This window comes from Taeniopygia guttata, chromosome Z (assembly GCF_048771995.1).
Source record: "Taeniopygia guttata chromosome Z, bTaeGut7.mat, whole genome shotgun sequence".
Lineage (NCBI taxonomy): Eukaryota > Metazoa > Chordata > Aves > Passeriformes > Estrildidae > Taeniopygia > Taeniopygia guttata.
The window spans coordinates 17,015,019-17,042,724 of NC_133063.1; the positions used below are offsets into that span (position 1 = coordinate 17,015,019).

Below are 27,706 nucleotides of genomic sequence, written 5' to 3' on the forward strand. Positions count from 1 at the left end.
ACAGTGTGCAATTACTTCCAAGAACTTATCATTATCATCTTCAACAACTACTTGTTAGAGACAAGTTGTTTTCATCAACAAAAACCATCATCTTCACATTTATTTGCCCCTTTGTACTACTATATTTTTGAAGTTTATATTTTTGAAGTTTTCTTCCTACCTATGTACTGTAAATGCAGGAGAACCCAATGGGAAAAAATGATGATGTCTGACTCAATTCAGAAGGCTGACTTATTTCTTTATTATAACTATGCTAAAATACATTAATATACTACATAAAAGGAGGATATTAAAACTACATACTACTTTCTCTGACTCTAACACAACTCGTGACCCTCTCTCTCGAGTCCAGACACAGGTGGATTGGATTGGCCATCAGGCTCAAACAATCCTCACCAGAATCCAATCAAGCACTCACCCCAGGTAAACAATTTTCCAAACACATTCCACATAGGAAAAAAAAGTAGCAGAAATAGAAATAGTTTTGTCTTTCATTTCTCTCTGTGTAACTCTATGAAGAATCCTGAGAGGGAGAGAAATGTGCTTGCCACACCTATTTTTTTCAATATTAAAAAAAAAAAATCTCTTTATTAAAAAAAAAAAAAAAAAAAGAGAGAGTGTGTGAAAACAAACACTTACCATGGAATAAAAGCCAACACTTTAAAACAATTGCTAAATAATTTTAAGTGGGACAAAGCAAAGTTAATTTTGGAGGCTTGTGCTTCATAGATGAAAGTTAGCCTTAGGGGCCACCTCTCTGCAGATATTGCTTATGGGGGCATGTTAAATGCCCCACTTTAGAAAGCAAAAGCTTACACACTCCATCCACTTGCAATAGAAATGCAAGGTGCACTTCCAAGCTGTTTGACTCAAACACTTTGCTCGGTCACAAATTATTTCGGGTCACTGCTAAGCTGATTTTTTCTTTCTTGTTTTTAGAAGATTTCTTAAAAATGTTTATTAAGAAGCATAAAATTTTCAAAATATTTAAATGCCTGCATAAGTTTTCTGATATTTAGTGAATCACATGCATTGAATGCTTCCAATTCTTTGTCCACTCAAAAAAATACTGCAGAAAGTGTTTTTATGCTTCAAGCTTTCTCTCCAGAGCTTCTCTCTAAAAGTGGAAACTTGTTTCAGTGTTGGTATCTCTCAGAGTGTTTCTTCATTACCTAATAAACCTGAAAACTCAAAACAAAACCAAACACAAAAATGTAACAAACTATAAAATTAAGAGTTAGCAAAATATAATTTACAGTTTTTATTCTGTATTTACTAATGAAGAACTTCTCTACATTAGCTTGACATGATGATTGTTATCTTAGTGTCTATGTAGAGTAACTAATTATTTCATATAATTTTGAGTCTATTCGCTTGGAGATTCTACACTCCAAATATCATAAATGCATTACTGCACTCTGGCTTTTGATGCATTTTAATATATATAGTTGGATTGATTTCAGCAGAGAATCACAGAATGAGCCAGATTGGAAGGGACCACAATGGTCATCTCATCCAATCACCCTGCTCAGACAGGGTCATCCCAGAGCACCTGGCACAGGATTGTGTCCAGATGGTTCCTGGAATATCTCCAGTGCAGGAGACTCTGCACCCTCTCTGGACCATCTCTTCCAGTCTCCTGCAAAGTAAAGACTTCTTCCTCGTGTTCAGGTGGAACTTCCTGTGCATCAGTTTCTGCCCATTGCCCCTTGTCCTACTGTTCAGCACCCCCAAGAAGAGCCTGGCTCCATCCTCTTGGCATCCTCCCTGCAGATACTTGCACTGATGAGATCCCCTCTCAGTTCTCTTTTCTTGAGGCTGAACGGGCCCAAGTCCCTCAGCCTTTCCTCAGAAGAGAGATGTTGCAGTCCCTTAACCATCTTTGTACCCCTCCCCTGGTCCCATTCCCAGATCTCCATGTCCTTGTTGTGCTGAGGAGCCCAGAAGTGGACACAGCACTCCAGATGAGCCTCACAGGGTTGAGGAGAGGGGCAGGATCACCTCCCTTGAGCTGCTGGCAGTGCTCTTCCTGATGCACCCCAGGACACCATTGGCCTTCTTGGCCACACAGACACACTGCAGGCTCATGGACAACTTGTCCACCGGGATCCCCAGGTCCTTATCCACAGAGCTGGCCAGTCCCAGTCTGTGCTGGGGCCTGGGGTTGTTGTTCCCAGGTGCAGCACCCTGCACCTGCCTTTGCAGAACTTCAGCCAGCTCTTCTCTGCTCATCTCTTCAGTCTGTGGAGTCCTTCTGAAGCACAGCACACCAGTGGTACCAGCCTCTGCTCCCAGAACAGAGTCATCAGCAGATTTTCTGAGGAGGCATCGGCCCCTTCATTGAATCCATTTATAAATAATATAAATAAACAATACTGGGCCCAGTATCGAACCTTGAGGGACATTCGTAGTGACAGGCCTCCAACCTGACCCTGTGCCATTGATTATGACCCTCCAGGATCTACCATTCAGCCAATTCTCTATCCAACTCACTGCCTACTAACCCAGTTCACACTGCCTGAGTTTGCCTGTGAGGATGCTGTAAGAAACAATGTAGAAAACCTTGCAGAAATTGAGTTAGACAACATCCACTGCTCATCCATTCAGGTAGTTTTTCCATCATATATAGCTGTCAGGTTGATCAAGCATGATTTACCTTTAGAGAATCCATTCTGACTGCTCTTGATCACCTCTCCTTCCATATGGATGGAGATGGCCTCCAGAATGAGGAGCTTCACTGCTGTCTTGGGGTGACTTTATGATGCTTGTATCCCCATTTGTCTGTTTAGCCCAGAAATAAGTTTTGCACCTTTAAGACTGGTTCCGAGAGTGAAGAGGGGAAGAGAAGAAGCGCACAGTTTGTTTTCAGAAACTGCACTCCCTCCTCCACATTCCTGCTCCTGGACTGTGCTGTCTGAGGACAGACAGACAGCGAGACAGAGCTCTCCTTTGCTTTTCTAGTTAGTTTTAGCTAGCTGAGGCAAAGACGTTCCCAGGACTGTGGTTTTTCTTTTTCATGTTTAGATTGTTTAGATCTGCTCTGGACTGAGCACCCAGAAGAGCAGCAGCTCGCACCTGTGGCCCAGCGGGCTGGGCCTGGTCTGAGGCATTTCCAGCACCGGAGGGACTGATGAGAGACTGAGCAAGCTGAGCTGCAGCCCACAAAGGACAGTTTCTCTTCAACATGGCAAGAGGTTTTATTGTTTAATCTTCCATTTTTGTGATGGTGAATGGTTTGCCTTCAATAATAAGATTAAATAAACAGATTTTCTTTCCACTTTTCTCCAAGGAAATATTTTCCCAAACCAGTTGGGGGAGGGGCTGCTTGAAGCTGTATATGTACAGATCCAGATCCATCTTAAAGACATGTAAAAGAGGAACCCCTTTGGAGGTTTTCTCTCAAATTTGCGCTAAAGAAAGACAATTGACTTTCCAGGAATTGAGGTTATAGTTCTCTGCGCACTTCTTGCCCTTTTTGAAAATTGGGGTGACATTTGCTTTCTTCCAATCTTCAGGCACCTCTCCCCAGCTCCATGACCTTTCAAAGATGATGGTGAGCAGCCTTGCTATGATTTACACCAGGTCTCTAAGCATTCATGGGTGCATCCTACCAGGGCCCATGGACTGGTGGATGTCATTTGCCCAGTGTGAGAAAACTCAATTCAAACAGCTACTTTCTTCACTTATTTACTCTAATGTAAATTCACATGAGGCAATCCTTCTTTTGTAACCTATCTAATAAGCAAGGAATCCATGTATCACAAATCATTAGACATATGAAACCAGAGCTGCTGGAATACATCCAGAGAGAAGCAACAAAGCTGGTGAAGGGCCTGGATCACAAATCTTATTTGTCAATAGTATTATTGACTAAGGCAACTGTGGGTTTTTAGCCTGGAGAAAACAAGGCTCAGGGGGGACTTATTGCTCTCTGCAACTGTGTGAAAGGAGGGGGGAGTGTGATGGAGCCATACCTCTTCTCCCAGGAAACAAATGGCAGGACCATAGGAAATGGCCGTAACTTGAGACAAGGGTGGTTTAGATTGGATACAGGGGGAAACGCTTTCATTTGGAGGGTTGCCAAGTTTAGAACAGTTTGTACAGGGAAGTGGTTGAGTCATCATAGCTGGAGGTATTTAAAAAACTATGTAGATGTGGCACTTAGGTACCTAGTTTAGTAGTCAACTTGACAGTGCTGGGTTAATGGTTGGACTCATTAACCATCATAAGGACCCCCTCATCATAAGGGTCTTTTTCAGGCTAAAGAGTCCTATGATTCTTATATATTTTACTTGTAATAGATATCAAGGGCTACCAAGATGCATAAAGATTTGTACATGAACAACACAATAGATATACAGGCGCAAAATACAATATGGGAGTCCTTTCATTCACAGAAAACTGTAACCCTGTAATTCACTACTTAGCAAAACTATATCATTCTCGGATGTAAATTCTGTGATGTAAATCCATCACAGAAAAACAGCAAATCTCAAATCCCTTAAGAATAGCTAGGAAAATGAGCACAGTATCAATAACTTCTTTAAAACTTCTTTAAAACCAGGAGATACATTGTAAGGTATTACCTTGATTTCCATTTTAAACTTCTGCATGAGTTTCTCAGAATGGTGACTCTACCTCCTCAGAGCATATTGCAGGGTCTTCTGGAGAGTTCCCATAATTACATTGTTATACATAACCCAGTAAATCTTCTCAATTAGAAATAACATTTTTTTTTCAAATACAAGAACACATCCGCTTTCTTTTCCATAAATTACCAAGACCAGACTTTGTGTTGCAGAATTATAGAAAAGGCAAATCAAATATTTGAAAAAAATTTTCTGCTAGTCTGACTAGAAGAGCATAGTGTATTAAATTCATGCAATGGATATTTTTAAGTTTTTAGGAAAAGGTGTTACTGCCTTGTGAATTCCACATTTATTATTTCATTCATTCAGTGCATGTCTGCCAAATCTGGGGAGATTCTGAGTCTATCTGCCTAGAACATGCATTGAAATATTTAGACACAATATAAAAAGCCTTCTATTTTCAAAATTATAAAAATGCATGGCAGAGTGCAAATTCAGAAGCCCTATGTTTACAAGCCATTACCCACTACTACTATTCATGTAGTAGCTCACTAAAATGCACAAAATAGAAGATGTGGCATGGAAACCCTTAAGGCATGGCATGCTGTTTTATGTATTCAAAAGTTACATAAGTTGGGTGAGGATAGTTAAACTTCTGTGATTTGACAGGAAGATTTCTTACCTGACCAGGCTACACATAGACAATCCCTTTTAATCCAGTTGGGGATTTCTCCTGTCTGGATACAATCAAACACAATTTTTTCTGTTTCAATATATTCTAAATCAGACTTTGCTTTCCCAATGTTTCTGAAAAGCTTCGTTGGGAAGTGTGCCCTGTCATTAATACATATATATATATATATATATATATATATATATATATATATATATAAAAGAAAAAAGAAAAAAAAAAAAGAAGAAAAATAATAATTAAAAAAACTCTTAAAAGTTATTTGTAAGGAAGTGAATTTTTAAAGAGGCTAATTTGTGAGGAACTTCCTGTAGAAAAAGTAAGAAGAGAAGACATTGATGTTGTAGCATAGGTCTGCCCTATAAGCTTATTTCATCATATTTTATAATACAATGGAAAAAACTTGCACAAGCCAGTTAAGTTGAAATGTTTTTCTACTTTTTATACAAGGCATTTATAAGTTATTGATTTCTCTCACAATATAGATTGAGATGCTACTTTAACAGTTGCATCCTAATAACAGACTATATGAAATGCTGTTATGTTATGCATTGTTACAAATATACTTGAATATAATATATTTATTATATATATATATATATATATAATTATATATTATATAATATATTATATAATATATAATGAACTCTGAAAAGAGCTCATTATTTTTCTATGTTATTTCTTTGTTTTATTAACTATTCAATATACCTTGTTTCCTCCATAAGTTCATTTCCACAAAATATTTCATGGGACAGAATATCAGCCTGAGCATTATTAAAAACTTCTTCTAGATCAGGTCTTTTATCCTTGTTCTTCCTGATAAGCTGATGGATGCATTGCTGTGCCCCAGGGACATCACAATATATGGTGTGAACCTAACATGGATAAAAAATTGCAGTTCATGCAGTTCACATAACTGAAAGATTAGAAAAACATGTTTTTTTTCCATGGTACCATTCTCATTCTTCATTAACTTATCTTTTAAAAAAATGCCAACTAATGAGTATTCAAGTTGGTTTTTAATTATGTGTGTTTTTCTGAATATCTTGCCAGTAAATAAATGTATACAAAATAACATTTTGCTATTTTTAAGACTATTACATTAATAAACTAAAGTGCACTCTTTTTCTGTAATGAACTTTTTAGAAAGCCGAATCAATAAACTTTTATCTTTGCAGAAACTTTATTCTTACCATCTTGATAAGAGATTTTAAGAATATTAACACTGTCACTTGAGGTTTCATTGCCTTGTTAAATCTTCTCTCACTTTCTAAGAGCTCAGTGACTTCCCTCTCTCGTTTGTGTAAAGATTCTTGTATCTCCTGCAGGATGGTGTGTGCTTGCCAAAGATACCGCTTTTCCACTGACCAGACAGTCTTCTGCTCTTCATTAGCTATCTGCAGGCAACAAAGGTAACTCTTATACACCAAGCCAAGATATAAATTTTGATTGGTTTCATACAAAATTACCAAGATTTTAATGAGCAAGGTGGAGCAGAAATGGAGAAAAGCGAAGGAAATATTGAATAAAATTATTTCTTTGGTTCCAAGGTTTAGAATATAGTCTTTATAAGTCAAAGCATATTTAAAAGCATTTTGTAGCAAAGTGTCTACTATCAAATACATAATGACAGCCAGAGCACACTATCAGTGAATCCTGAACCAATGAGTTTGTTTCATTCTTGTGATGTTTTAATCGTTCATCATAAATGTATCATTCTAAAGCCATGTACATATTTGCACACCTCAATTTTTATCAGTTACACCCATGGCTGATTTCAGCTTTTGCTAGAATCAGCCTGATTTGCTTTGAAATACCTGCTGCAATACAATAAACCACCAGTTAAATTTCCATTTTTGTGCTCACTTGGTCTGTTTTTAATACTAAAACCTCTGACACATCTGAATTTTCTCCATCTTCCTTTTCAGACTTTTGTTGAATTTTTATCTGGAAATTAATGAGATCTTGCAATCTTTCCACATGTAAACTGATGTTGTGTAGTTCCTGTAAAGCTGAATTGAAAACAACAGAAAACTAGGTAAGAATAACTTCAGCATTTCTAATCTGCTGCATTTCTAATACTGTCTCTCCCTTAAGAAATCAAGAATTAATCACCAAAAAATAATTTTTAATAATGAATATTTCATTTTCATCAATAATTATTTTTAATTTGTTTAAACTCAAAGACTTTTAAGCATTCATGCTTTGTTTTGCTTCGCATTTCCAAAGGAAAGGCTACAAGTGTTGAAATACAGCTAATTAGAAATTATGCTGACTGTAAAAAGCAAGGGGTGCTAAGGAGTTTGAAGTCATTACAGAGAGTATTTGTAGCTTCAACATTCTTTTATTATTCCACCTGTGCATATAGTATTGGAAAGGAAATACTTATATTGGCTAGAGCAGAGCAGGTATGCAGCTTAGTGTAAACAAACAAACAAAAAAAATAAAAAGGGAAGAAACAGGAACACATCAAAAAACTCTGCATCTGAAACACTCACTTAGTGTGTGCTGTGTATAAAGGAAATCTAGCTTTTTACACAAATTTTCTAGAATCCAGACCTGCAAGACAAGGAAAGAAGAATAGGAAATCAATGCCCTACCAATTTTCATGATATTTCCTTGCAATAAATAATCAATAATAAGGAAATAATGTTGTTAATTATATATAAAACTACGACAAGTGGGCTATTGAGCTATTAGATGTCACTGGACAAGAAAATACAGAAATAAGCCAGAGACTGCTCAGGCATTAGAGTTTTCACAAGAACCTTAGTCAAGAGGTTCTATGCTTATACACTCTTAAGCATTTGTCCACACTACTGAAAGGATAAAAGGACTAAATGATTAATTCTCCTGAAATAGCTGCATGACAAGAACTTTTGGAAGGACTCCTACGGCAACCCTGCCGAAAAGTTTCTGCGTGCCAGATGTTAACAACATTACCTGCCTAACAGAAAATATTTCCTCTCCCCACAAGCCTTAGACTATAGCATCCTCATCATTTTTAACTCCTCATTACAATACTTTTGAGACATTTCCTCGATATATAATAATTAGGTCAAAAGAATTTTAAGCCCCACGGGGTTTCTTTTTGCAGTTTATCAATAAGGCATAGGATATTACAGTGGTGGTGGAAAAGTGAAAACTTTTTAAATACGGGCGCCATGCAGAATTTAAACTGAAGGTGGTGCTAGGACACTTGAAAAGAGAAGATAAAAAACCTGCCTGAGATCTTCGCTCAGAAATCACACAGAGCTCTGCACCGAGTTTCACGAATTAAAAAAGAATCTGTCTCACAAACCCCGCCCCACACCCCATGACTCCCCAGCACAAGGTTCGGTAAGATCTTCCTGGATTCGTGTCTTGGCGAACTTCAAGGAAAACTGTCTGTAACTAAGCAGTGTTGCAAAATTAAAGGAAGAGTTGCCCATATTGAACAGAGCAGAACCCTGTGCAGAAAATAACAATATCAGGCCATGTTTACCAATGCCATCTATTAAAAACCCCACAAATTACATATATATATGTAATTATATATATGTAATATATATATATATATTATATATATATTATTTTTTACACCTATGATGTTAATAAATTAAAGCGTAATTACTACAGATAAATTGGAAAACTCCTGGAACTGTAAGTTTTTTCCTGTGAACCACCAAATAAGGCAGTTTTGCTGCTGTGTCAGCCAATTGAAATGCAATATTGCAGTAACATGGACTATGAAATGCTTTTGCCAATTTTTAATTCCTAAATAAGGAAGAAGCAATGTACTATACTGTAATTTTTAAATTCTTCAAAAAATGGCATAAAATGTGGAATGCAAGAGAAATGACCATCTAATAATTTTTAGTGGAAAATAAAATATAGTAAGACAAAACAGCATATGCTATCTTTGTTGCTGTTTAAGGATGAAAACATACATTTTTCTCTGACAAAAAGGAAGGCAAGTGCTTCGTAGTTCAATCTTCACTGATTTTTATGTACATATCTAAAACATACAGGCCAGGCAAACAGCACACAATGGAAACACTAGCAAGAACACCATCTGACTCCAAAATGAAAACACAAACTCTGTTTCTTTACCTTTTCTTTTCTCCAGTTCTCTGTTCTTTGTTTCATTTGGTAAAGAAGATCTTCTTTCTCTTGTGTCAGTTGTCTGTTTTTGTCTCTCAAGTTCTGAAGGCAGTAAAATAAGGCAAAAGGGACGAGAATCGCAACACTATTTTTCAGAAAGGCATCCAGTTTGAGTTTTTGGGGTTTTTTTTGTTCTATGCCTTAAAAAGTCATAATATTTTGACCACGCTGCTAAGGCCTATGGAGCTTAAAAAATTTTAAATTCCTCATTTAGCAATGACCATCAGTGACCAGAGGCAGTCTGTTTTTAAAGACCATTTCTAAATGCTTGAGAACTCTAAACCTTTTCTTCACTAGCAGAACAGAATGAGGGACAGGATAAACCTTAATATCTATTCATCACCAAATAAGCAGCACACATCCTATATATTCTAGGAATATCCTTCACACATTATTTACATGAAAGCAAAGCTATTTCCAAGTGCATAGCACATCTAGGCCAAGCTAAAACTGAAAACTGGTTTGGAAGTGTACTGTACAAAGCTTTATTCATCTCCAGAAGGAGACAACCACAGCTTATTTTAAAATAAAATTTTACAATTTTACAAACTGCATGTCTTCATTTAACTGTTTGTCCATAAGAAGAGAGCATTAATTATAAGGCCTTCTCCTGCAACCTCTGTAAATACTTGCTGTGCTTATCCCATTGTAAAACAGAAATACTTGTTTACCTTAACTGTATCTTGCCAGTGTATGTTGCTCTTGTTCATCAGCTCTTGGTAAGCTTCTAACTGGAATTTCAGACACCTAATTTTCTCACTGTAATGTTTCTTTATAGTAGTTACAGTCTCCTCCTTTATAACAAAATATTGAAAAAATAAATAGTGAATGAGAACAGAAAGTCAGGCACAATAAAGGAAACAGTTTCCATATCAGGTTCTCTTTATTCTCTTTATTCAATGTTTTTTATTGTCTGCAAACATTTATTATTGATCACGGGAGGTTTATATTATTATTCATTGCAGACTTCAAGCAAAACTTACTCCTAAAATAACATATATTTTGTGTATATTTCTGCAGAAATAAAAATCAAAGCCTTTCTTAGAGCAGATCAGAATGAATTCACCCAAGCACAGTTAAGCACTTTTAAAAACACTCAGCTCAGACAGGGAAATTCTGGAAGTAACATTTAAAAAAATCCACACAGCAACCAAAATGAGAGCGATTCTGCCAAGTAAGATCATGACATAGTGTGTGCACCACTGTCCAGGAGGCTGTTGTGTCTTGCTATGCATCTGTGTTCTTCCCTCTTCTGTTTCTCTTCCCTTAGTGGTCCGTAGTCAGTTGAAAGCAGAAGACATGATTATGCCAGGATTACATCCCTACCAAAGTTCTGAAATGGATTTACACTGGTATACAATTCTTGTGCAGATGTGACAACCTGAGAATGAGATGAAATCTTGCTCTACATCAAGGGGTAACTAGCCTTCGTACTCTACATACAGGAAATTCTCTAGATTTTACTTGACAGTCAGAAGAGTTTGTTCACTTCTCCTTAATGGCTTGAGAGGAATTTCTGAATCTCCTCTTTCTGAGTGCCCAGAGTAAACTTTAATTGTGTAGAAAGTGTTGTTCTTCATAGGAACTGAATGTCTGTCTTACTGTGCATCAGAAAATGAGTGATCAATGGTGTGACAAATAAACACATGAATCTGTAAAATGAAGCTGTAACAGCAAGAAAAGATTCCAGAACAGAGCAGCAAAAGATGATGCAGGTAATTCCATCTTTTTGGAAGAATTATTGACTAACGGAATGCAGAAATGCTCCCACTAAGGAAAGAGAGATATTGTGAAGTTTTGGTCACAGGAATGGTGCTTCTGGATTCTCATTGTCACCTTGAAGCAGTTTACAGGTGAAGAGACTCTGCTATGCTATAAACTACATTGAATAAATATTGCAAGGCTAAAGCCAAGCTAAGTAAATAGTAGACAAAAAAATACACACAGGAAAAAAAAAAAAAAAGCATGAAGCGCTTAACAATGCAGTCATTCTTGAGAGGTACAGCCTACAGAAATGCAAATGTTGAAACCACGGTGTCAGTCATGACATGAAGATGTTTTTAAGAGAGAATTTTAGTAACAAATAAATTGATAGAGAAATCTATGCCATTGTGCCAGACAAAAAGTAAAACCAGACTTAAAAAAGTTGTAAGAGAAAATACACTTCAATATACACTGGCATTATTTACAGACTGATACAGGAATGGATATTTAATTGTGAATTAAGTAGATTTTATCTCTCTGTATCACTCTGATTAATGATCAAGAGTTCTAGTGGTCCAGTATAATTACCTGCTTTTCTTTCCTTATATCATCTAGTTTTTTGATTATCTTCATGTGTCTGTTTTTCATTTGCTGCATGTCTTTTACAATCTGTAGAGGGAGAAGGAAATTATAAACTCAGAGCACTACCAGCTCCAGTTGTAATGAACCAGAGATAGGTACTCAGTAGAACTACAGGCCAAAACTTTCAGGTTTCAATAATAGAAAATATGTTATGCTATTGAATAAAAGTCTGTGAATAACTTGAAATGGAATTTTCTTTTGGTCCCAACCTCCACTTCTTCCTTTTTAATGTTGTGATCTAAATAGAAAAAGGAAAACATAGTCATTATAACAATTCTAAAGTTCTTGAAAAAGAAGAATAGCCTTATGAGGCCTATAACTGGGGGGAAAAAAAAGGTAATCAGTGGGCAAGATTGCATTTCTTCATTTAAGAGTTAGAAAACCAAAGTGATTAAAGAATACACTCTTTTTTGTTGCATTTCATTAAAATAATTTTTAATCCTACAAAATTAATATAACTTTAAGGTGCACTGGCAGTTTTAATGACTAATAGAGATGTGGCCATCAAGGATAGAAAATTTGAGCATTTTCCTGTTTGAAAGTGAATGATTTAAGCTTTAAATTGCATCAGGTTCCTCAATTAATCTCTTTAACTAATTTTGGTTTTAATTCAATTCATAATAGTCACTAAAGGAAAATTCTACCAGTTCTTGTCCTAGCTTCTGCTGTGCATCTTTTTTTTGACATAGCTGTCTTGTAGGTGCAATGTCAAATTGCACTGACACATGAATGAGATTAACAGATACTGCTTAGCCAATTACAGCATGCATGAATATAATCATATGAAAATGATAGAAATCTAGAACTTTTCTGGAGTTTTCCTTGGTTTCAGTTCTTCAATTAAGCTTCATGTGGTGCAGATTCTGCTGACAGTGAACAGCTCAGCCAAACCAAAACAAAAAGAAAAAAAAATTCAGATTATTTATTGTGGCTGATGCATTATTTGAAAATAGTTATGGTTGTTAGCATTGATCTACACTGACTGATTAAATCCTTACTAATATTTACAAGCAGTTGACTTGGGAGTGAGAGATCTCTACCACCTGACACTGTCACAGTTCAAATGACAAATAAAAGTAACCAAGCAGCAATACAGTCTTGAAATATTTACCCCTCATCCACAAAAACTACTGTGGAGGTAGAGAAATTTTAAAGAGATACAATCAAAAGTTTAAGACACCAGAAAAGCCTCTTTGAGAAGATTGAAAAGCTCCAGATGGGCTCCAGATTTCATCACCCACAGAAGTCTGGAGTCATTTTAGTAATTTGCCTCAGGTATTTAACTTGTGTCTTACAGCTAGCTCAGCAGTCTGTACAAAAGAAATCATGTATGTAGCCTGTACAAAAGAAATTACCACTGAACATTTTTGATTCATACTAAAAGACCAAGAACACAAGATCATATCTAGTGGAATAAAGAAGGAAACCAGTAAACCAGGATATATGTATATTTGTTTTTATTTTATATACAGATGACTGCATGCATATGATGTTCCATAAATTAAATAAATCTAAATACAAAATCAGAAGTTATTCTAATTTCTGACACCAAAAATATTGTAATAGGATAAAACCCTCAGACTTCCAGTCACATACCACTGCCAGTAATTAAAAATAATGATAAGAAATATATATAAGAAGGTAAGGATTTCCTCCAAACACAGTTACAAGGGAGTTTTTATCTTTAGACACCAAGCTGGGAAAGGCATTTAAGCAACTTACAATCTGATCTAAGTTAAGATGGCACTTTGATATTAATGTTCACATTTTTATACCAATATTCAACATTTAACTGCAGGCTTCCAAATGTGAATCAGAAAACCAACTTACTGGGCAGAAGGATTGTATGAATTGAGTTTATATGATGACAGTGATTATGACAATTCATTCAGTTTATCCTAAGGAAAGAGATGCTTGCATATACTGTCAATTTTTTGAATATTGTAAATTATTCAGGCATTGAGGATTTTCTTTGAGGGAAGGGCATGTTTGTTTTAGTTTTTTTTTTTACCTTGATGATATGCAGTGTAGCTAAGCTGTATGGAATGTATGGCACTTCTTTGGTTGCACATTCCTCCAACTCAGTTTCTTTGTGATCAGCAGCAGAACAAACTCCAGATGTGGTAAACTGATCTAGTGTAAAAAAAAATCAACTAAAAAGCACTGCAACTTCACATGTACATATTACATTTTAAATTTTTTATTAGAGACATTAACTACCTTTTTTTTTTTTTTTTTTTTTTTAATAACAAATTAGGCCCCTGGGAGGAGAAATACTCAGTAACTCAGACTTGTCAGCTTTAATCTCTGGACATCATAATACAAACTTACATTTGATAATTACTTGTTCCTAACTACTCTGATATTCACCACTTACATATATTTATGTCATTAAAACTAAAAATTAAAAATCAAGTTTAAAAACCTATGCAGAAATATGTTGCCTCTTAATAAAACTAGCTTTTACCACAACTAAGAGGACACTTTACATCCTGGGAAACTATCTTTTACAAGTTATTTTATAGGCATATTTTTTTATCAGAGTATGATAAAAAATTTAATTTTTTTCTAATCTTCCTTTTTGTTAAATAAGAACATAAAATTAATTTTTTTTTTTCCCACAATCTGATTGTTCTGGCTTAATACAGAGCTGACTTCCTATTGGAAAATTAATTTTAGGATCACAACCCAGTATCATTATTAACTAGCAGGAGTATAAATTAAACATTTTTTATGTAATTACCTAGAATAGTGACTTGTGTATATCTAAGCTAAAGAATTTTTGAAAATCCAAGTAATACGGCTAAATTCAATCAGAGCTCACCTACAAGGGAAAAAAAAAAACCAAACCTCTTCATTTTCTTTAAGATATTATCTGTTCCAGAAAGCAAGAATAATACTTGCTATGTAAATATACCTTTTTCTTGAGTTCTGTCTTCACTCCATCCAATCAAGGAATTCAGAAATGACCACTTGTTTATATTCATTCCAAGCTTGTGCCACCATGAGTTTCCCCCTCTGTCTGTTAACAAAAGTGCTAAAATATTGTGAAAATCATTGACATTCTTGCCCTGCCTTCTCTTTGTCTAAAATGTGTTTTAAGTAATTAAAAGGTATACAAAAATGTGAGAGACTAGGAAGTAATTGAGAAAACCAGAAGCATAAGAAGGATGTGTGAGGATTTGTGTGTGACTTACTTGAATGATTCCACTTGATCCTGAAAATAGAGATATTGAATGCAAAGGCTATATTCTGGACTTTTTCTGTATGAATGTTTTCAAAATTTTATTTTGAAAAATTACAAAATAAACTGGACTTTGTCCAGTATCTTGGAAAATGTGCATGTTAGTGTGTGTTAAGAGGTGGGGCTGTATAACATTGTTACATGAGGTGTGTCTGACTCAGGTGAGAGCTCTGGATTCATTCAACATTCCTGCTGAGACAAAACCAAGCCACAACACCTTCAAGTGCTCTGATGTGAAAGAGAAAACAGTGGCTGAAAGAAGCCCTCTGACTCTTTGAATTGGTCAAAACAATTATCAGAAACTGAGAACTTTTTTGCACTGGGGAAATAGAAATATATATTTTTCCTGACACATTCTAACACAATTCTCATTTAGTTACATACTGCAATGATTTTATACTAACAAATACCCATTTCTGCATGTTGCTTTTACTAGCTGAATTGTAAGTGATGCACCGTTCTAAAATAAAGTCTGTTCAGCTGCTAGGTGTATCATGAGATCCTGTTCAGGTACAGCCATAAAGTCTTCTTTTTCAAGACCCAGTTTTGGTGATTTATAAAATACATATTGAAAAGAGTATCTTTGGCTCAAGCTATTATTTTTTTCCAAATTCAGTTTTTCATCACTATACATTGCAGATATAAAAATATCAGCTTTTGTTCTCTGAGTAATGTCATTGAAGGACACAAAATCTGTATAGAACAGCTACTTTTAAAAAGACTTGATGTCTCACATCTACATCATTTTGGTTCACATTTTGTTTTCTTCCTGCCATCTTGGAGACTCTTAGCAGACTTTCACTTCACATAATCCTATTTTAGGCAAAATTAGCCACTTATGCATCAATGCTTTCAGGCCAAGAGCATAGGGTCTATATTTTCCTTAGTATAAAGATTAATCAGGCATCCAGATTTCATTTCTAAATTAAAAAATACATTACAATATAATGTATTAATGTAACTGCAAAGTTTGACTCAATCTAAACAGACCATTGGGAGGAAAAATATTTGAAACTCCAACTGGTTATTTGAGGAAGGCTAAAATCAGTCTATATGTCTTCTGTTTAACTTAGCATTTCACAGAGCATGTGACTCTCAAAGCTATTGAACATCCCTTTTCACACCACTCATGTGAGTTAACTCACACAGAACTCTGTGGTGTGGCAGGAATGAGACATCTGTAACAGTTCTTTGCATTTCTTCCCAATGCCCCCAGTCAGGCTGCTCTCAAAGGCCACTCTGGGTACAACTCCTTGCAGTTTAATTTGTTTAGAATGCAAGGCTCCTCAAACCAGAGGTCTCTCCTTTCTCAGATTACAGCTACAATGAAAGCATCCAGCAGAGTCTAGGCAGCCACATTACTATTTCTGAATAAATACAACTGTACATTTTGACCATTTTCAGAGAGGTTACACACTTTGTTTTAGAAGTTACAGGTGTAGACCATATAAGACCATATGAAAATCTAGTCCTATTCTGACGGTTTAGTTTTAGCAGGCACAAAGCCACTGTGCATCTGTTATACATGAGGAGCTTGAAGATATGTCCAAAAGCTATAAACTGAATCATGACAGGAACCCTTCCACTTAGTCCATACTGACTTTTATCCATATTCAAGGTGTATCAGCACTGAGAACAATGTGGACTATAGTGTTTACGCAGTCCTACTTCTATGACCCTACAATACAGATACTACCACTACCTTTTGAGGAAAGCAATCTCATTCTGAACATCTGAGGCACTATTACTACTGCTTACCCTCCTCAGGTGTGTCTTCCACGACGCTTTCAATCACACAGGAAGGATGTTCCTGTACGTCCTCTGGATAATCAATAACACTGCCTGGTAGAACAGCGGAGTGCATGGTGGCCTGTGGTTTAGTTTCAGGATCAATTCGGACTGAATTTCTGGGGACTTGCCAGCTTGAAAGGTTATCACTTTGCACCCATGCTTCTGAAAAACAAGCAACATAATTGTTTCTAATAAAATGCCAGGACAAGGCATTAAAGAGTCTTTAAAAGAGTCTTAAAACCAAAATTGTGAAACAAGACCAGATCTGTAATATCACACACGAAAATGGATTTGAGATCAAAACACTCCAAACTGTTAGCAGTTTAATTAAACCTGGGTGACTTTCTTAGAAACTGATCAGAGCAAACCTTTAGTTCTGGGTCTTTCTTTCTATCTTTTTTGAAATCTAACATGGTTTGGTGATTTAACCTTGGTTTGACTGTCAGATTTAGCTGAATTAGTAAAGCATGTCGAGGTCCGTGAAATAAAGTAGTCAGAATAAATCTATTTTATTCTGTGCTGAATAAAACCTGTCAAGTCTCATGCAGCTTCCGTCCAAAAGGACATCTCAAACACACTCCTCAATGCATAACTCTTGGCCAACTTTTGTCTCTGGATATCTCTAAGATATTTGATGTCTTTTTATGATCAATTTATATTTCAATATAAAAAGGTTTTCTTGATGAATTTTAAAGAAATCAAAGATATTTAGACTTTTTTTTTAATATGTTGCCAACCTCATAAGTTCTATAGAGAAACATGTTCCTTTTCTAGCTCTTCAAGGTATATACAACAGCTAGGAATAAAATGAATACTGGATTCTGAACATGAAATAAAATTACAGGCTTTTTGGGAAGCAATTAGAGCACATGCACAGGAATGAAACTGTAGGTGACAGTTCAGAAACGTCATTGCAGTAAGTTCAACTATCTGGCTAGGAGCTTGCCGCTGCCTGTCAACATTGCATAGAAAGTGCTAAAGCCTTCAAATCTTGGCTTGTGCCCACTGAAAAGACCTGAAAATTACACTTAAAAGTGGTCAAAAATAATTAAAATTATAGCAGAGTTATTACTGAAATGACCATGGACCAGTTGAAGTTCTACACAGCTAATGAAGGTGATATAATGTTTTCATACGAGGGATTGAGAAATGCAGCTCAGAAATGAAGTATAACAAAGATCAATCTGGTTTAATTAATCCTTCCCTCCCATCATCACCACGATTTTAATTTTTTTAATGTTTTCTTGATCAATTTAGTAAGTAGTACTAACCAAAGAAGCAGTGCAAGAATATGTTGCTAGATTGATACCAGCTTCTGCTGTGGTTTGAGCCTATCTAGCAGCTCAGGTCCATGCAGCTGCTTCCTTACTCCCCCACAGTGATGGGTGAGGGAATCAGAAGGATAAAAATGATAAAAATCATGGGCTGAGTTAAAGAGAGTATAATAGGTAAAGCAAAGATCTACATGCAAGCAAAACATAAGAAGGAATTAATTCACTAGTTTCCACTGGCACATTAATGTTTAGTCATCTACAGGAAGGCAGGGTCCATCACATACAACTGTTACTTAAAAGACAAATTCTGTAACTCAAAAAATCCTTTCTTTTCTCTCTTTATGCTAAACTTTTATTGCAGCACACAGTATGGCATGGAATATCCCTTTGGACGGTGTTGTGGTTTAGGAATTGTAATCCCCAGTTCAGTGCCTGCACCAAGACTCTCCTAAACCACACATCACTCTCTCACAATGTAAAACAAAGGCTCTTTTAATAACTTTGTGTAGAGAGGCTGTCTGAGAGCAAGTTGCTTTCTTACTTATTGTCACAGCACTTTCTATTGATACACAGACTCTCTGCTATTCAACATTACCCATAGTGCAAATGCATGCGCTAGGCTTTCTTACAATAATATCAGCAGGTTGAACAGAGCCTGTCCCACCCTCTGAGCTGTGATGCAAAACAAAGAACTGCAGTGTGAGAGAGGACTGGTCGGAGTGGTGGGAGTGTCCTTAAAGTGTGGTTCATTAGAACAGCCAGAATGAAAAAGACAATTGCCTCTGGACATGGGCATAGAGATATAAAGCGTGTGGAAAATGGAGAGTAACCGTTCTGCCAACGTCCTGACAAGCAAGACCATATTGTTTCCCCTTGTGGCTAACAAAAAAGGGGAAATTGTCCTTTTTATCCCTGCTGTGATCAGCAGGAATGTAGCAACAGCAGTTACCACTGAAGCCCACTCCTTCCTCATTAGTACTCCATCACATTGGTATCAACTGGTATCAGGATTAGCACCAGGGTATCTCTTATAACTCCATCTCATCCCCTGAAAGTGATTTAGCAATGAACTTGGAGAGTATTACAAGTAAAGGCTTGTTTACTTTATTACAAGCTACAACTTGGTCCTTTTCCAGATGGAAATGTATTATGCAAACATTTTCTTTTTACTCTGTCTGGTCAAACCACATTTTTATCTCTAACATTCTCAGGTTACGCTGCCTTAAGTAACAACCTTGCCCAGTTGTATTGCCCAACAGAGCTGACAATCAAACATGTTTAACTTGTTATTCTTCACTTCTTAACAAAGGTTAAACCTTCACGACATGTATGTGAATATATAGTGTATTAGCAAGAAGAAGAGAATATATGGCAGCTATCACCTGGTAGATTGCCAATTTGGAGCGAAACACCCATGTCAAGAGCTAAAATTCCAGGTTTCTACCACAGAGAGCAAAGCTTTTCTTGCTGCATTTTGTTGATCTTTCATTTTGAAAATAAAAATAAAGGCATGCATTTTGTACTACAAGTCACAGAGATGCTGGACAAAATGCAAGAAAGTAGATTTAACTTTCCTTGCAAAAAGATGTCTGTTTATATGTCTATTGATAGACAGAGTTGCTCCTTCATGTTGGTTTGACCTGAAATTCCATGGCATGACCAGTCTGCTCATTCATTAGTCAGCTCTCTGAGACTATATGCAGACCACATTGCTCCACTATTGTTGCTATTAATCTCTAAATCAGACATGGCACTTGAACATCAATCTTTAATATTGCATTTAAATTTTAAATACAATGATTAAGAAGCATGTTTAACATCTGAGGAAAAACTACTTCTACAAATACGTGTGGGAAGGCCTAATACTAGGTAAGAGAAGACTGTTCCCTCATGATTTATGAATAGAATATGCAGGTTGCATAGAAGATGTAAATCTTCCTCATGCTTCCCTATACTGCTTTTCAACACCCTGCCTCCTAAGGTGGGGCAAGACAAACCACCTTGAATTTTTCAATGCCTCAAATACGGCCATGGTGGAGTTTGTATCTGAAAAAATAATGAACAGTCACAGTAGTTTTGGTAGGAGGTAATCTGCATTAAAAAAATTATTCAAAGAGTACAAGATGTCATGGTTAGGATACATGTTATCTCTATAGAGAATCTAGGAGGAAACCCACAACTTTTGGCAATTTTTAAATTTTTTTTTTTTTGTGACCTCATAATCTCTTCTTTGAGGCAGACTCCTCTGGGAAAATCCTAAATGGTAAAAAAGAAATTAGCATCTATTTAACCCATTTTTAATTACTTATGGTGAAAATGGTTTATGTTCAAAATCCATGTGAAACTCCCTTTCCTTAAGTTCATTGCTTCCTGTCCTAAAATCAAATAGAAAATTTGTTAAGATTTCTGAACTCAGTCTTCTGAGAAATAGCTGAAGATTCTTACATTATTATTGGACATTATTAATGTAATTCTTACATTATTATTCCACTTTTCAGACTTTCACCAGAAACCACATTCATCAGTGTTTTGATGATTCCCCTGTACAGTCTCTCTTGCTTATCTTCTAAGATTGCATTTTCTGAAATGACATGAGTATCATACCTGAAATACTCAATAACTTGTACAACTGTGAAAAGTCAGGCCTTCAAAAAACTCTCAAACTGTTTGTAAAACCTGCAGTGACTTTACTTGGAAGACCTTACTTTATCACACTTTTCTGCACGTTTATGAAGACCTATACACAATTTCCAAATTATCCCTATCATTCAAAACCAAATTTTCTAGGTTAGCAAGACAGCTTTTGAAAAATTATTAGCTGTGTTTAGAACTATTGTCATTCATTTGTGCTTATCTTTCTGCTATGTAAAGAACTTAGCGCTTTTACTACCTATTTCATATGCATGAGTTCTTTTCTTTCCCTGAAAACCGATGGTCGTCACTCTTCACATTTTGCACTCAATTTATTTGATAGAATAGTGGCCTGGCTCCACCCTTCCACTCTCAATAGCTGTGTGTCATAATGTAGCATACACGAAAGTTTCTCATTTTTACTAAATACAAAATAAGTCCTAAATAATTACCTTCATCCATGGTTATCCGTCTGTTTCTCAGTATTTCCAGAGATACGAGAGTTAACTTCTGGTATTTTCTGAAAACCTTCCACACTGTGTACATAAATATTTAACCTGCAAAAAATGCAAGAGCCTCACTAGGCAACAAGATACCTGCAGAAAGTAAAATAGATACGGATCAGGTTTCTTCTCACTGACTTCTGTGACAGGCAATGTCTGTTTTGCCAGCAAACTAAAACCTACTAGATGAAACTCAAAGTTGTAGGAACTTAACTGTAAGTGAAAAAATACAGGTTGGTTCTATATATCTGAAAGCACAAACGCCCACAAGATGAGAAGGGTTTCATTAGAATAATTTATAAATCTCCACACTTGTTTCAACTGCAAGAATGTGAAACATGATTCTCTTGCTACACTTCCAGGAGTAGTTAAATTGATAGACTTCCAAGGGGGGTTTTATACAATTTCAACTCTAATTTCATGTGAACTGAGTGATTAAATTATCCAGATGAAGCTGTTATTAGAACATTAGATTAGAACATGACATTACAACAAAGTTTTCCCTGCTTTTTACAAATTTTTCAAGGAAGTGTATTTCCATTTCCCTTCTCTACTAATTAAAGGTAAAGCAAGCCCACACTTTTATCCCTTCCTATGCCATTATGCTGTGATTGGCCTCAGCTGAGATGGGCAGGCTATTTTGAACTGTAAGTCAAATATGCTGTTCTCGTGGAATAACTCCAGGCACAAAACTTCTCATATATTCCTAGATGAATATGAGCAAAACAGCAGCAGAATCAGGAGAAGCAAGTACTACTTAGCAATTGCAAAAAAAAGAAAAAAAAACCAAAAAAAAACCGACAGAATGAAATCTTCAGGCTGACGTGATCCAGCCTAGGCAGGTGAGACCAATGGCTCAGGATTTCTACCTCACTCCTATTGTTGTGTACCCCACCCTTATGACACAAAAGGACTAAACCCAGGAACTTGCCTTTATATTATAGTACAAAAGGAAGGCTTTTGGTATCACTAACTCAACAAGCAGTTTCGCTGTGAGTTTACAGGAAGCAGCTTCATTGTGAACCTTTGTAGAAACAGTCCACAGCTAATGTAATATCTATGACTATTTGCTCTGCTGTGCTAATTTGAATATTTTATTGCTTCACTGGGATGTAAAGAACACATGTAACAATGTGACCTCTACAAAAAGCTTTTTTGAGAGAGTATTTTTTTTTTAATGAACTATTTTGTGATTTTTCTTTTTATGATTATAAAGGGTGTTTTTGCCTTCCTTTCTTTTTCCTCTTACCACAGGGGGGAAAAAAGAATAAAGAATGGAAAAGGAGAAAAAGAGATAATAGGAAAATAAACCTCCTGAACAAATGAGAGTGTTTGATTTTAAATATTCACAACAATCCTATAAAAAATAAAAATATATCCGACAGATTATGTTTCCAAATTATTTTTAGAGTAATAAATTATGTAAGATATATTACCACTACAGCTTCTGCTAAATGAAGAAACTGGCAAAGCAAACAGAAAATAACAGAATCCCTCTAGTATTTAAATAGGGTATTTTAGGTTTCTACTTAAATTTTTAATTTGCACTGTGATGTTTCTTGCTTTGTTTAATCTTTGAGTGCCGTGTAGTATGCTAACTATTAAATAAACACACTAAAATAGATTGGTAGTGCCACAGATATCTCGACATCACTCCTTTCAGTATGTTTGTTTTGGCTGGTATTCTTGCTAATTTTACTTTAAGAAAAATCTTTAGCTCACAAACCTTACCTTTTTACTTAAAACACCCTTCAAAAATCCTGTATCTTTACAGTTACACTGTATGGCTTTTTCTTAAATTAGAATCACTGGAACTCACTACTCCACTCTTGTCTCTTGTATTTTGTTGTCCATGACAAATAATTATGTGAAATTAAATTTCTATGGCTAGGAGTTTCATGTTCCTCTTTGTATATTCCCAATGACTTTGATTACCTTACGAAACTTATAGCAGCTCCAGGGATAAATAATTTGAACTCGTATGGAATTGAAATGTTGCATTTAAAATACATTTGAAATGTTGCATCTGTATCTTTCTCCTTTGAGGAAAATCAAATGCAAATCAAACTCTAAGTTATGTACCTTGAGGCAGTTCTATAATGGGACAAATTACAACAAATATAAACATGCCTTGAACCTTGTTCTCTCTGAAACAGAAGCAATCTTAAACTCTTTAAAATTTCCCTTTAATAACTGTGACTTGCACCATTGTGCCGTAGTGGTATTTCTTCCCCAGTAGTTTGAGGCAATTCAGTCTAGAGCAAAACTGAAACAAAAGAACAGGAGTTTTCTGGGGTTTTACCTGCAAACACAATAAAGAATTCCTGTTCAACATCACAATGAAGGTGTCTGTCGGAAATATCCTGGATACAAATCATATTTTACTGAAAGTCAACAATAAACTTATATTTAAATCGAGGGGGAAAAAATGCATAAAATGGAGGTTAGAAAAAATACATTTTCAAATGGAATACTGCAGTTTAGATTTTTCACTATCAACACTTTGGTATTGTGTAGATTTGAGGGAAAGGTATATGAAAAGTTCTATTTTGTCTGAGGTTGAACTATTCTAATGTTCCATTGAAGCAAACAAGTTTTGCAATCACTGACTAATTGAGAATTAATTCTGTCTCCTAATTTTGGCAGGTAAGCTGCTGAGTGAAATAGTAATAGCCAAGCAGTCTCCAAAAACTTGTAACAACAAACCACCCTCACTGTTCTGGGAACAAGATGTTACACGAGTGAATGGAATGCATAGTTTCCTCAGGTTTTTATCACTGTTCTTACCCCACCTTCAATGTACACAATAAGCAAAACATGATTTACTATTATGCACTTATTATGTAATTCTTGTTTCTTCATCATAGTGGGACCCAAGTCAGGGCGATGCCACTCAGAACAAATATGACCTTGACTGAAGTGATTTGGAAGATTCAGAGCATGGCACTTGCTCCTCATTGTAGACAGGGAATAAAATATGTTTTATTGTTTTAACCTGGACATTTTTTATCAATAGATCCACTCACTGGTATGTATTTCAACAGCAACCAATGGAGCACAGTTTGCTAAGAATGTTTTTATAAATATTTATAATATTAACTTACTTTAAAAGAAAAAATGGCACAAGAAATGGCAGCAGATGTAAAGCTACTTCAAGGAATCAATTGTAGAATGCCAAATAAACTGGGAATCCCAGATGGATAAATTTAACCTGCATATTTCACTACCACAGGTGGTTTATCTGATGATTAATTTTTTGTTAATTAGTATTGTCTCTTCTTTCTTTGAAGTTACAACAACTTAATTGTGCAGCAGGGTTTTGTCTCTTCTAATTCAGAGGACTGCTCATCCTGCTGCTTGGTTTCCCTAGAAGAGACAGCCCAGTTGCCTTCCTCCTAAGATCAGTTGTGACATACCACCAACTCTCTTGTTTTGGTTTGTTTTTTTCTCGGGGAGGATGTTTGGACATTTTCTCCATTAAGGGCACTGACATTTCCACAGCTTTTATGCACAGTAGAATTGTTTAAATTCACTTGTGTTCCCTGGACCTGAATGACTCTTCTGTCATTATTTACACCCTCAGATTAGCATTGTACACTGCATAGGACTTTAAAAAGTTTATGCATTCCCACTTTTCCTTGTTCCCTTAGCACTTTCCCCTGAATGTGCACTGAGTTTTACCTTCCACTGTAATTTACTATTTTTGTCAGAACTTTGTCATCAAACAGGTCTGTTTCGCTCTACTGTGATTTGCATGAAGATACGTGTAACAAAATCTTCCAATGTTTTTTTCCTAGAGGCTTCCTAGAAGGTCTACATTTTCCTCATATAAATTACTTTGGCACACAGTTATAGGGGTTTTTGTCTAGAAGACTATCTGAGACATTGAAAAGCTTCTGGAAGCATTTCTCTGAACTTGAGTTAATTTGAACTGAATAGGATTTCTACTCTCCAAAATGATGTTGCCTTGACATGATTTCTCATGTGGTTACTCTGCTTGTTTCTATGAGAGGATAGGCTTTTTTTATTTCTCTGTCTAGGGGGCTCCTCATTAACATTTTGTGTGTTCTGGATAGCCAAGCCATGTTTAACCATAAGACTCAGAATAGCCCATTACTTATAAAAATTTATGAAACTGCAAAAAAGTATTTACTGCAACTAAAAGAGCAGTAAGTATTAAAGTTGATTATAGAAACAGATGTATGTTTGATTAAACCATGGAATTCCTACTGCCTGAGAATTATTGCTAATTCAGTATTTCATGAGGCAATAACAAAATGCAAATCCATGTTAAAAGCCAGAGGTGTTAAATATTTTGTGCAGTGTAAATAAAATGAATACTTGTTAGAAAATGCCTCAAAAATATTTATGATTTGTTTTGCATCAGTATCAACAAATGCATGTTGCCCAATCTTTTCCCTATTTACAAGCTTGCAAAGAGGTTCAGAACTGAAACATTATTTGAATGGAAAATACAATAGAAATAAACATTTAACAGATAATCCATAAGAGATATTATGCAGTTTTGAATGTCCTATTGTGTCTAATGAATATTTTTTTTGCTTAAGCATGAAACTAAAAAAAGAAATTGCATATCTAGATTTGGATCCATCCAGCCCATAATATAGGATCACAGGGATATACATAATCACAACCTAAATGGACTCTAGATGGACCTCACTAGAACCATGCAGATCAGGTGCAAATGAATAGATAGTGTAGCTGTTCTCATTGAATTTGATATTTAATCTCTTGTGTTTGTCAAAGGAAGAGATGAAGGTCTGAGGTAGCCCTGTATCTCAATATGCAGAAAGCTATTTTTCTGAATAATGTAACTGAGACACACTTCCTAAAATAGGATTTGTACAGGAATTGGTAAATATGTAGCAAAAACACTGCATGATCTCTGGAATGTCTTCTTGGGAGCATTACTGCCTTCAGTAGGCCTGCTGTAAGTCATACATACTCTTAGATCTGTATCTTCCATATTAATGTCTCTGTTGCAGGTCCTGGGTGCCTAAGGAAGTCAAGTAATGTGTTTCTCCTCAGTTTTTTAGGAAGTCTATAAAAGCTACTTAAGATAAATGAAGTCAAAAGGTGCCAAAGCTCAGAGAGGCAGATTCCCAGTGGCTCTGGATTGCTATCGGATGGTGCAAAATGGATGGCTGTCATGGCATGAAACAGGCAGAGCTCTTTATGATTTATTGCTGGACCGTACTGTCAGTAGGTCCCTCAGGCTAATGCTATTTCATAACAACGTGAGCATCAATTTTCTCTTAAAGTTTATCTCACAGGCAGTCTGAAGGTCATTTGTAAAATGTGGTGGACTCATCATTTCCTAAATTTCTGCAACCTTAACTCTTCTTTAAGGCACCTAGGGTGGAATAAACACAGAGTTGCAGCAGGTTGGTAGCAGCCTCAGGAACAGATGTAAGGGCTGCTGCTCTTGCTCTCGAACTCTATGAAAATTCCTGACTCATTTTCCTATCATTTTGTGTAGGATGGATTGCTTAGGGAAATCCCATCTTCCCAACTGAGCTGAGTCATTACTAGCCTTAAGAAAAATATTTGGCATGGCCAAATCTGGCAGTTTACCAAGTGACCATTTTTCTTTACTATATTCACTGAACATTTCTGTTTTTCTCAATTGCATTCCATGCATTGAGTGTTGTGAACAAACATACTTATTTTTGTCACTTTTGAGACATTTGAACCTCTACAACAGTGGCTACATGTTTTGCCTCTTCTGAATAAATTATGACAACTCAACAATAAACAATATGCAAACTGTGATAGCTTTATGAAACAAATGACATAGTAAGAGTTAAAAACTTAGCAATAAACAATTGTTAAGAGCTCCATCCAAATGCAAAACTGCATTTTTTAAGTGGCAGCATTTTGTACAATAAAGCACTCTAGTGCAGATGGTGACTCAGCTGAGCTCCAGGAAGACAGTGAGTCAACCAGCATCTGTCCACCCATTAAGGAGGAAAAGCTAATGCAAACAGCTTCTTCAATGACTAGTAGTACAAGTTGTACTTTCTTGTGATATCACTCTGAAGGTGGAACTATTGGCCTGAAAGACAATACAATTAGATTTTCAAAAGCCCAAAATCCAAAAGTAAAATATACTATGATAAAAATGGGGTAGTAATATGATTATGAACAAACTATATTAGAAAAAAGAGTCAACATGGAGGGGTGTCTTACTATGCACTTCTAGTACACTGATTCCTACCCTTAGCTATGCTCATTAATAGACAGGGGAAACAGCTCCAGAAAAAGAGTAAAAATAGAGATTCTGGCCAACAACTGAGCCAACTGAAATAAGACTTCTAGTGTCATTCTGAAATGGAATTTGGGTGGGCTCAAGTAATCTGTACATCATACATCATAATTAAATAAACAAATCTACATACATCTGATAGCTTGCTCACTGTATCATTGTCAGCTTCAATTATCCAGTTTACTGAAAACATCTGAAATACTTTTGT

The 27,706-nt window shown here is 35.9% G+C and overlaps 1 protein-coding gene and 1 long non-coding RNA gene across 3 annotated transcripts in view; one reads left to right on the forward strand and one right to left on the reverse strand.

Annotated features, from left to right (window-relative positions):
- The window catches only part of LOC140681767 (uncharacterized), a 104,105-nt gene extending 90,902 nt beyond the window's left edge, over positions 1 to 13,203 (forward strand). The window contains exons 3-5 of the long non-coding RNA XR_012052903.1: positions 6,609 to 6,692; positions 7,209 to 7,318; positions 10,694 to 13,203. This is a non-coding gene — a long non-coding RNA (uncharacterized lncRNA). The remainder of the gene's footprint in view (positions 1 to 6,608; positions 6,693 to 7,208; positions 7,319 to 10,693) is intronic.
- LOC140681766 (uncharacterized) lies at positions 3,181 to 22,031 on the reverse strand. Of its 2 annotated transcripts, none has more exons than XM_072922135.1 (12): positions 21,162 to 22,031; positions 16,772 to 16,966; positions 14,687 to 14,791; positions 13,781 to 13,902; positions 11,716 to 11,796; positions 10,095 to 10,217; positions 9,373 to 9,465; positions 7,779 to 7,839; positions 7,147 to 7,292; positions 6,474 to 6,677; positions 5,989 to 6,155; positions 3,181 to 5,423 (listed from the first exon to the last, which is right to left on the reverse strand). In XM_072922135.1, the coding sequence occupies exons 1-12, from the start codon at positions 21,253 to 21,255 to the stop codon at positions 5,237 to 5,239; spliced, it is 1,578 nt and encodes a 525-aa protein (XP_072778236.1). In that variant the 5' UTR covers positions 21,256 to 22,031; the 3' UTR covers positions 3,181 to 5,236. The 2 variants fall into 2 exon arrangements, with proteins under 2 accessions (XP_072778236.1, XP_072778235.1); XM_072922134.1 differs by having other exon boundaries at positions 14,687 to 14,806.
- Positions 22,032 to 27,706: the final 5,675 nt, after the last annotated feature.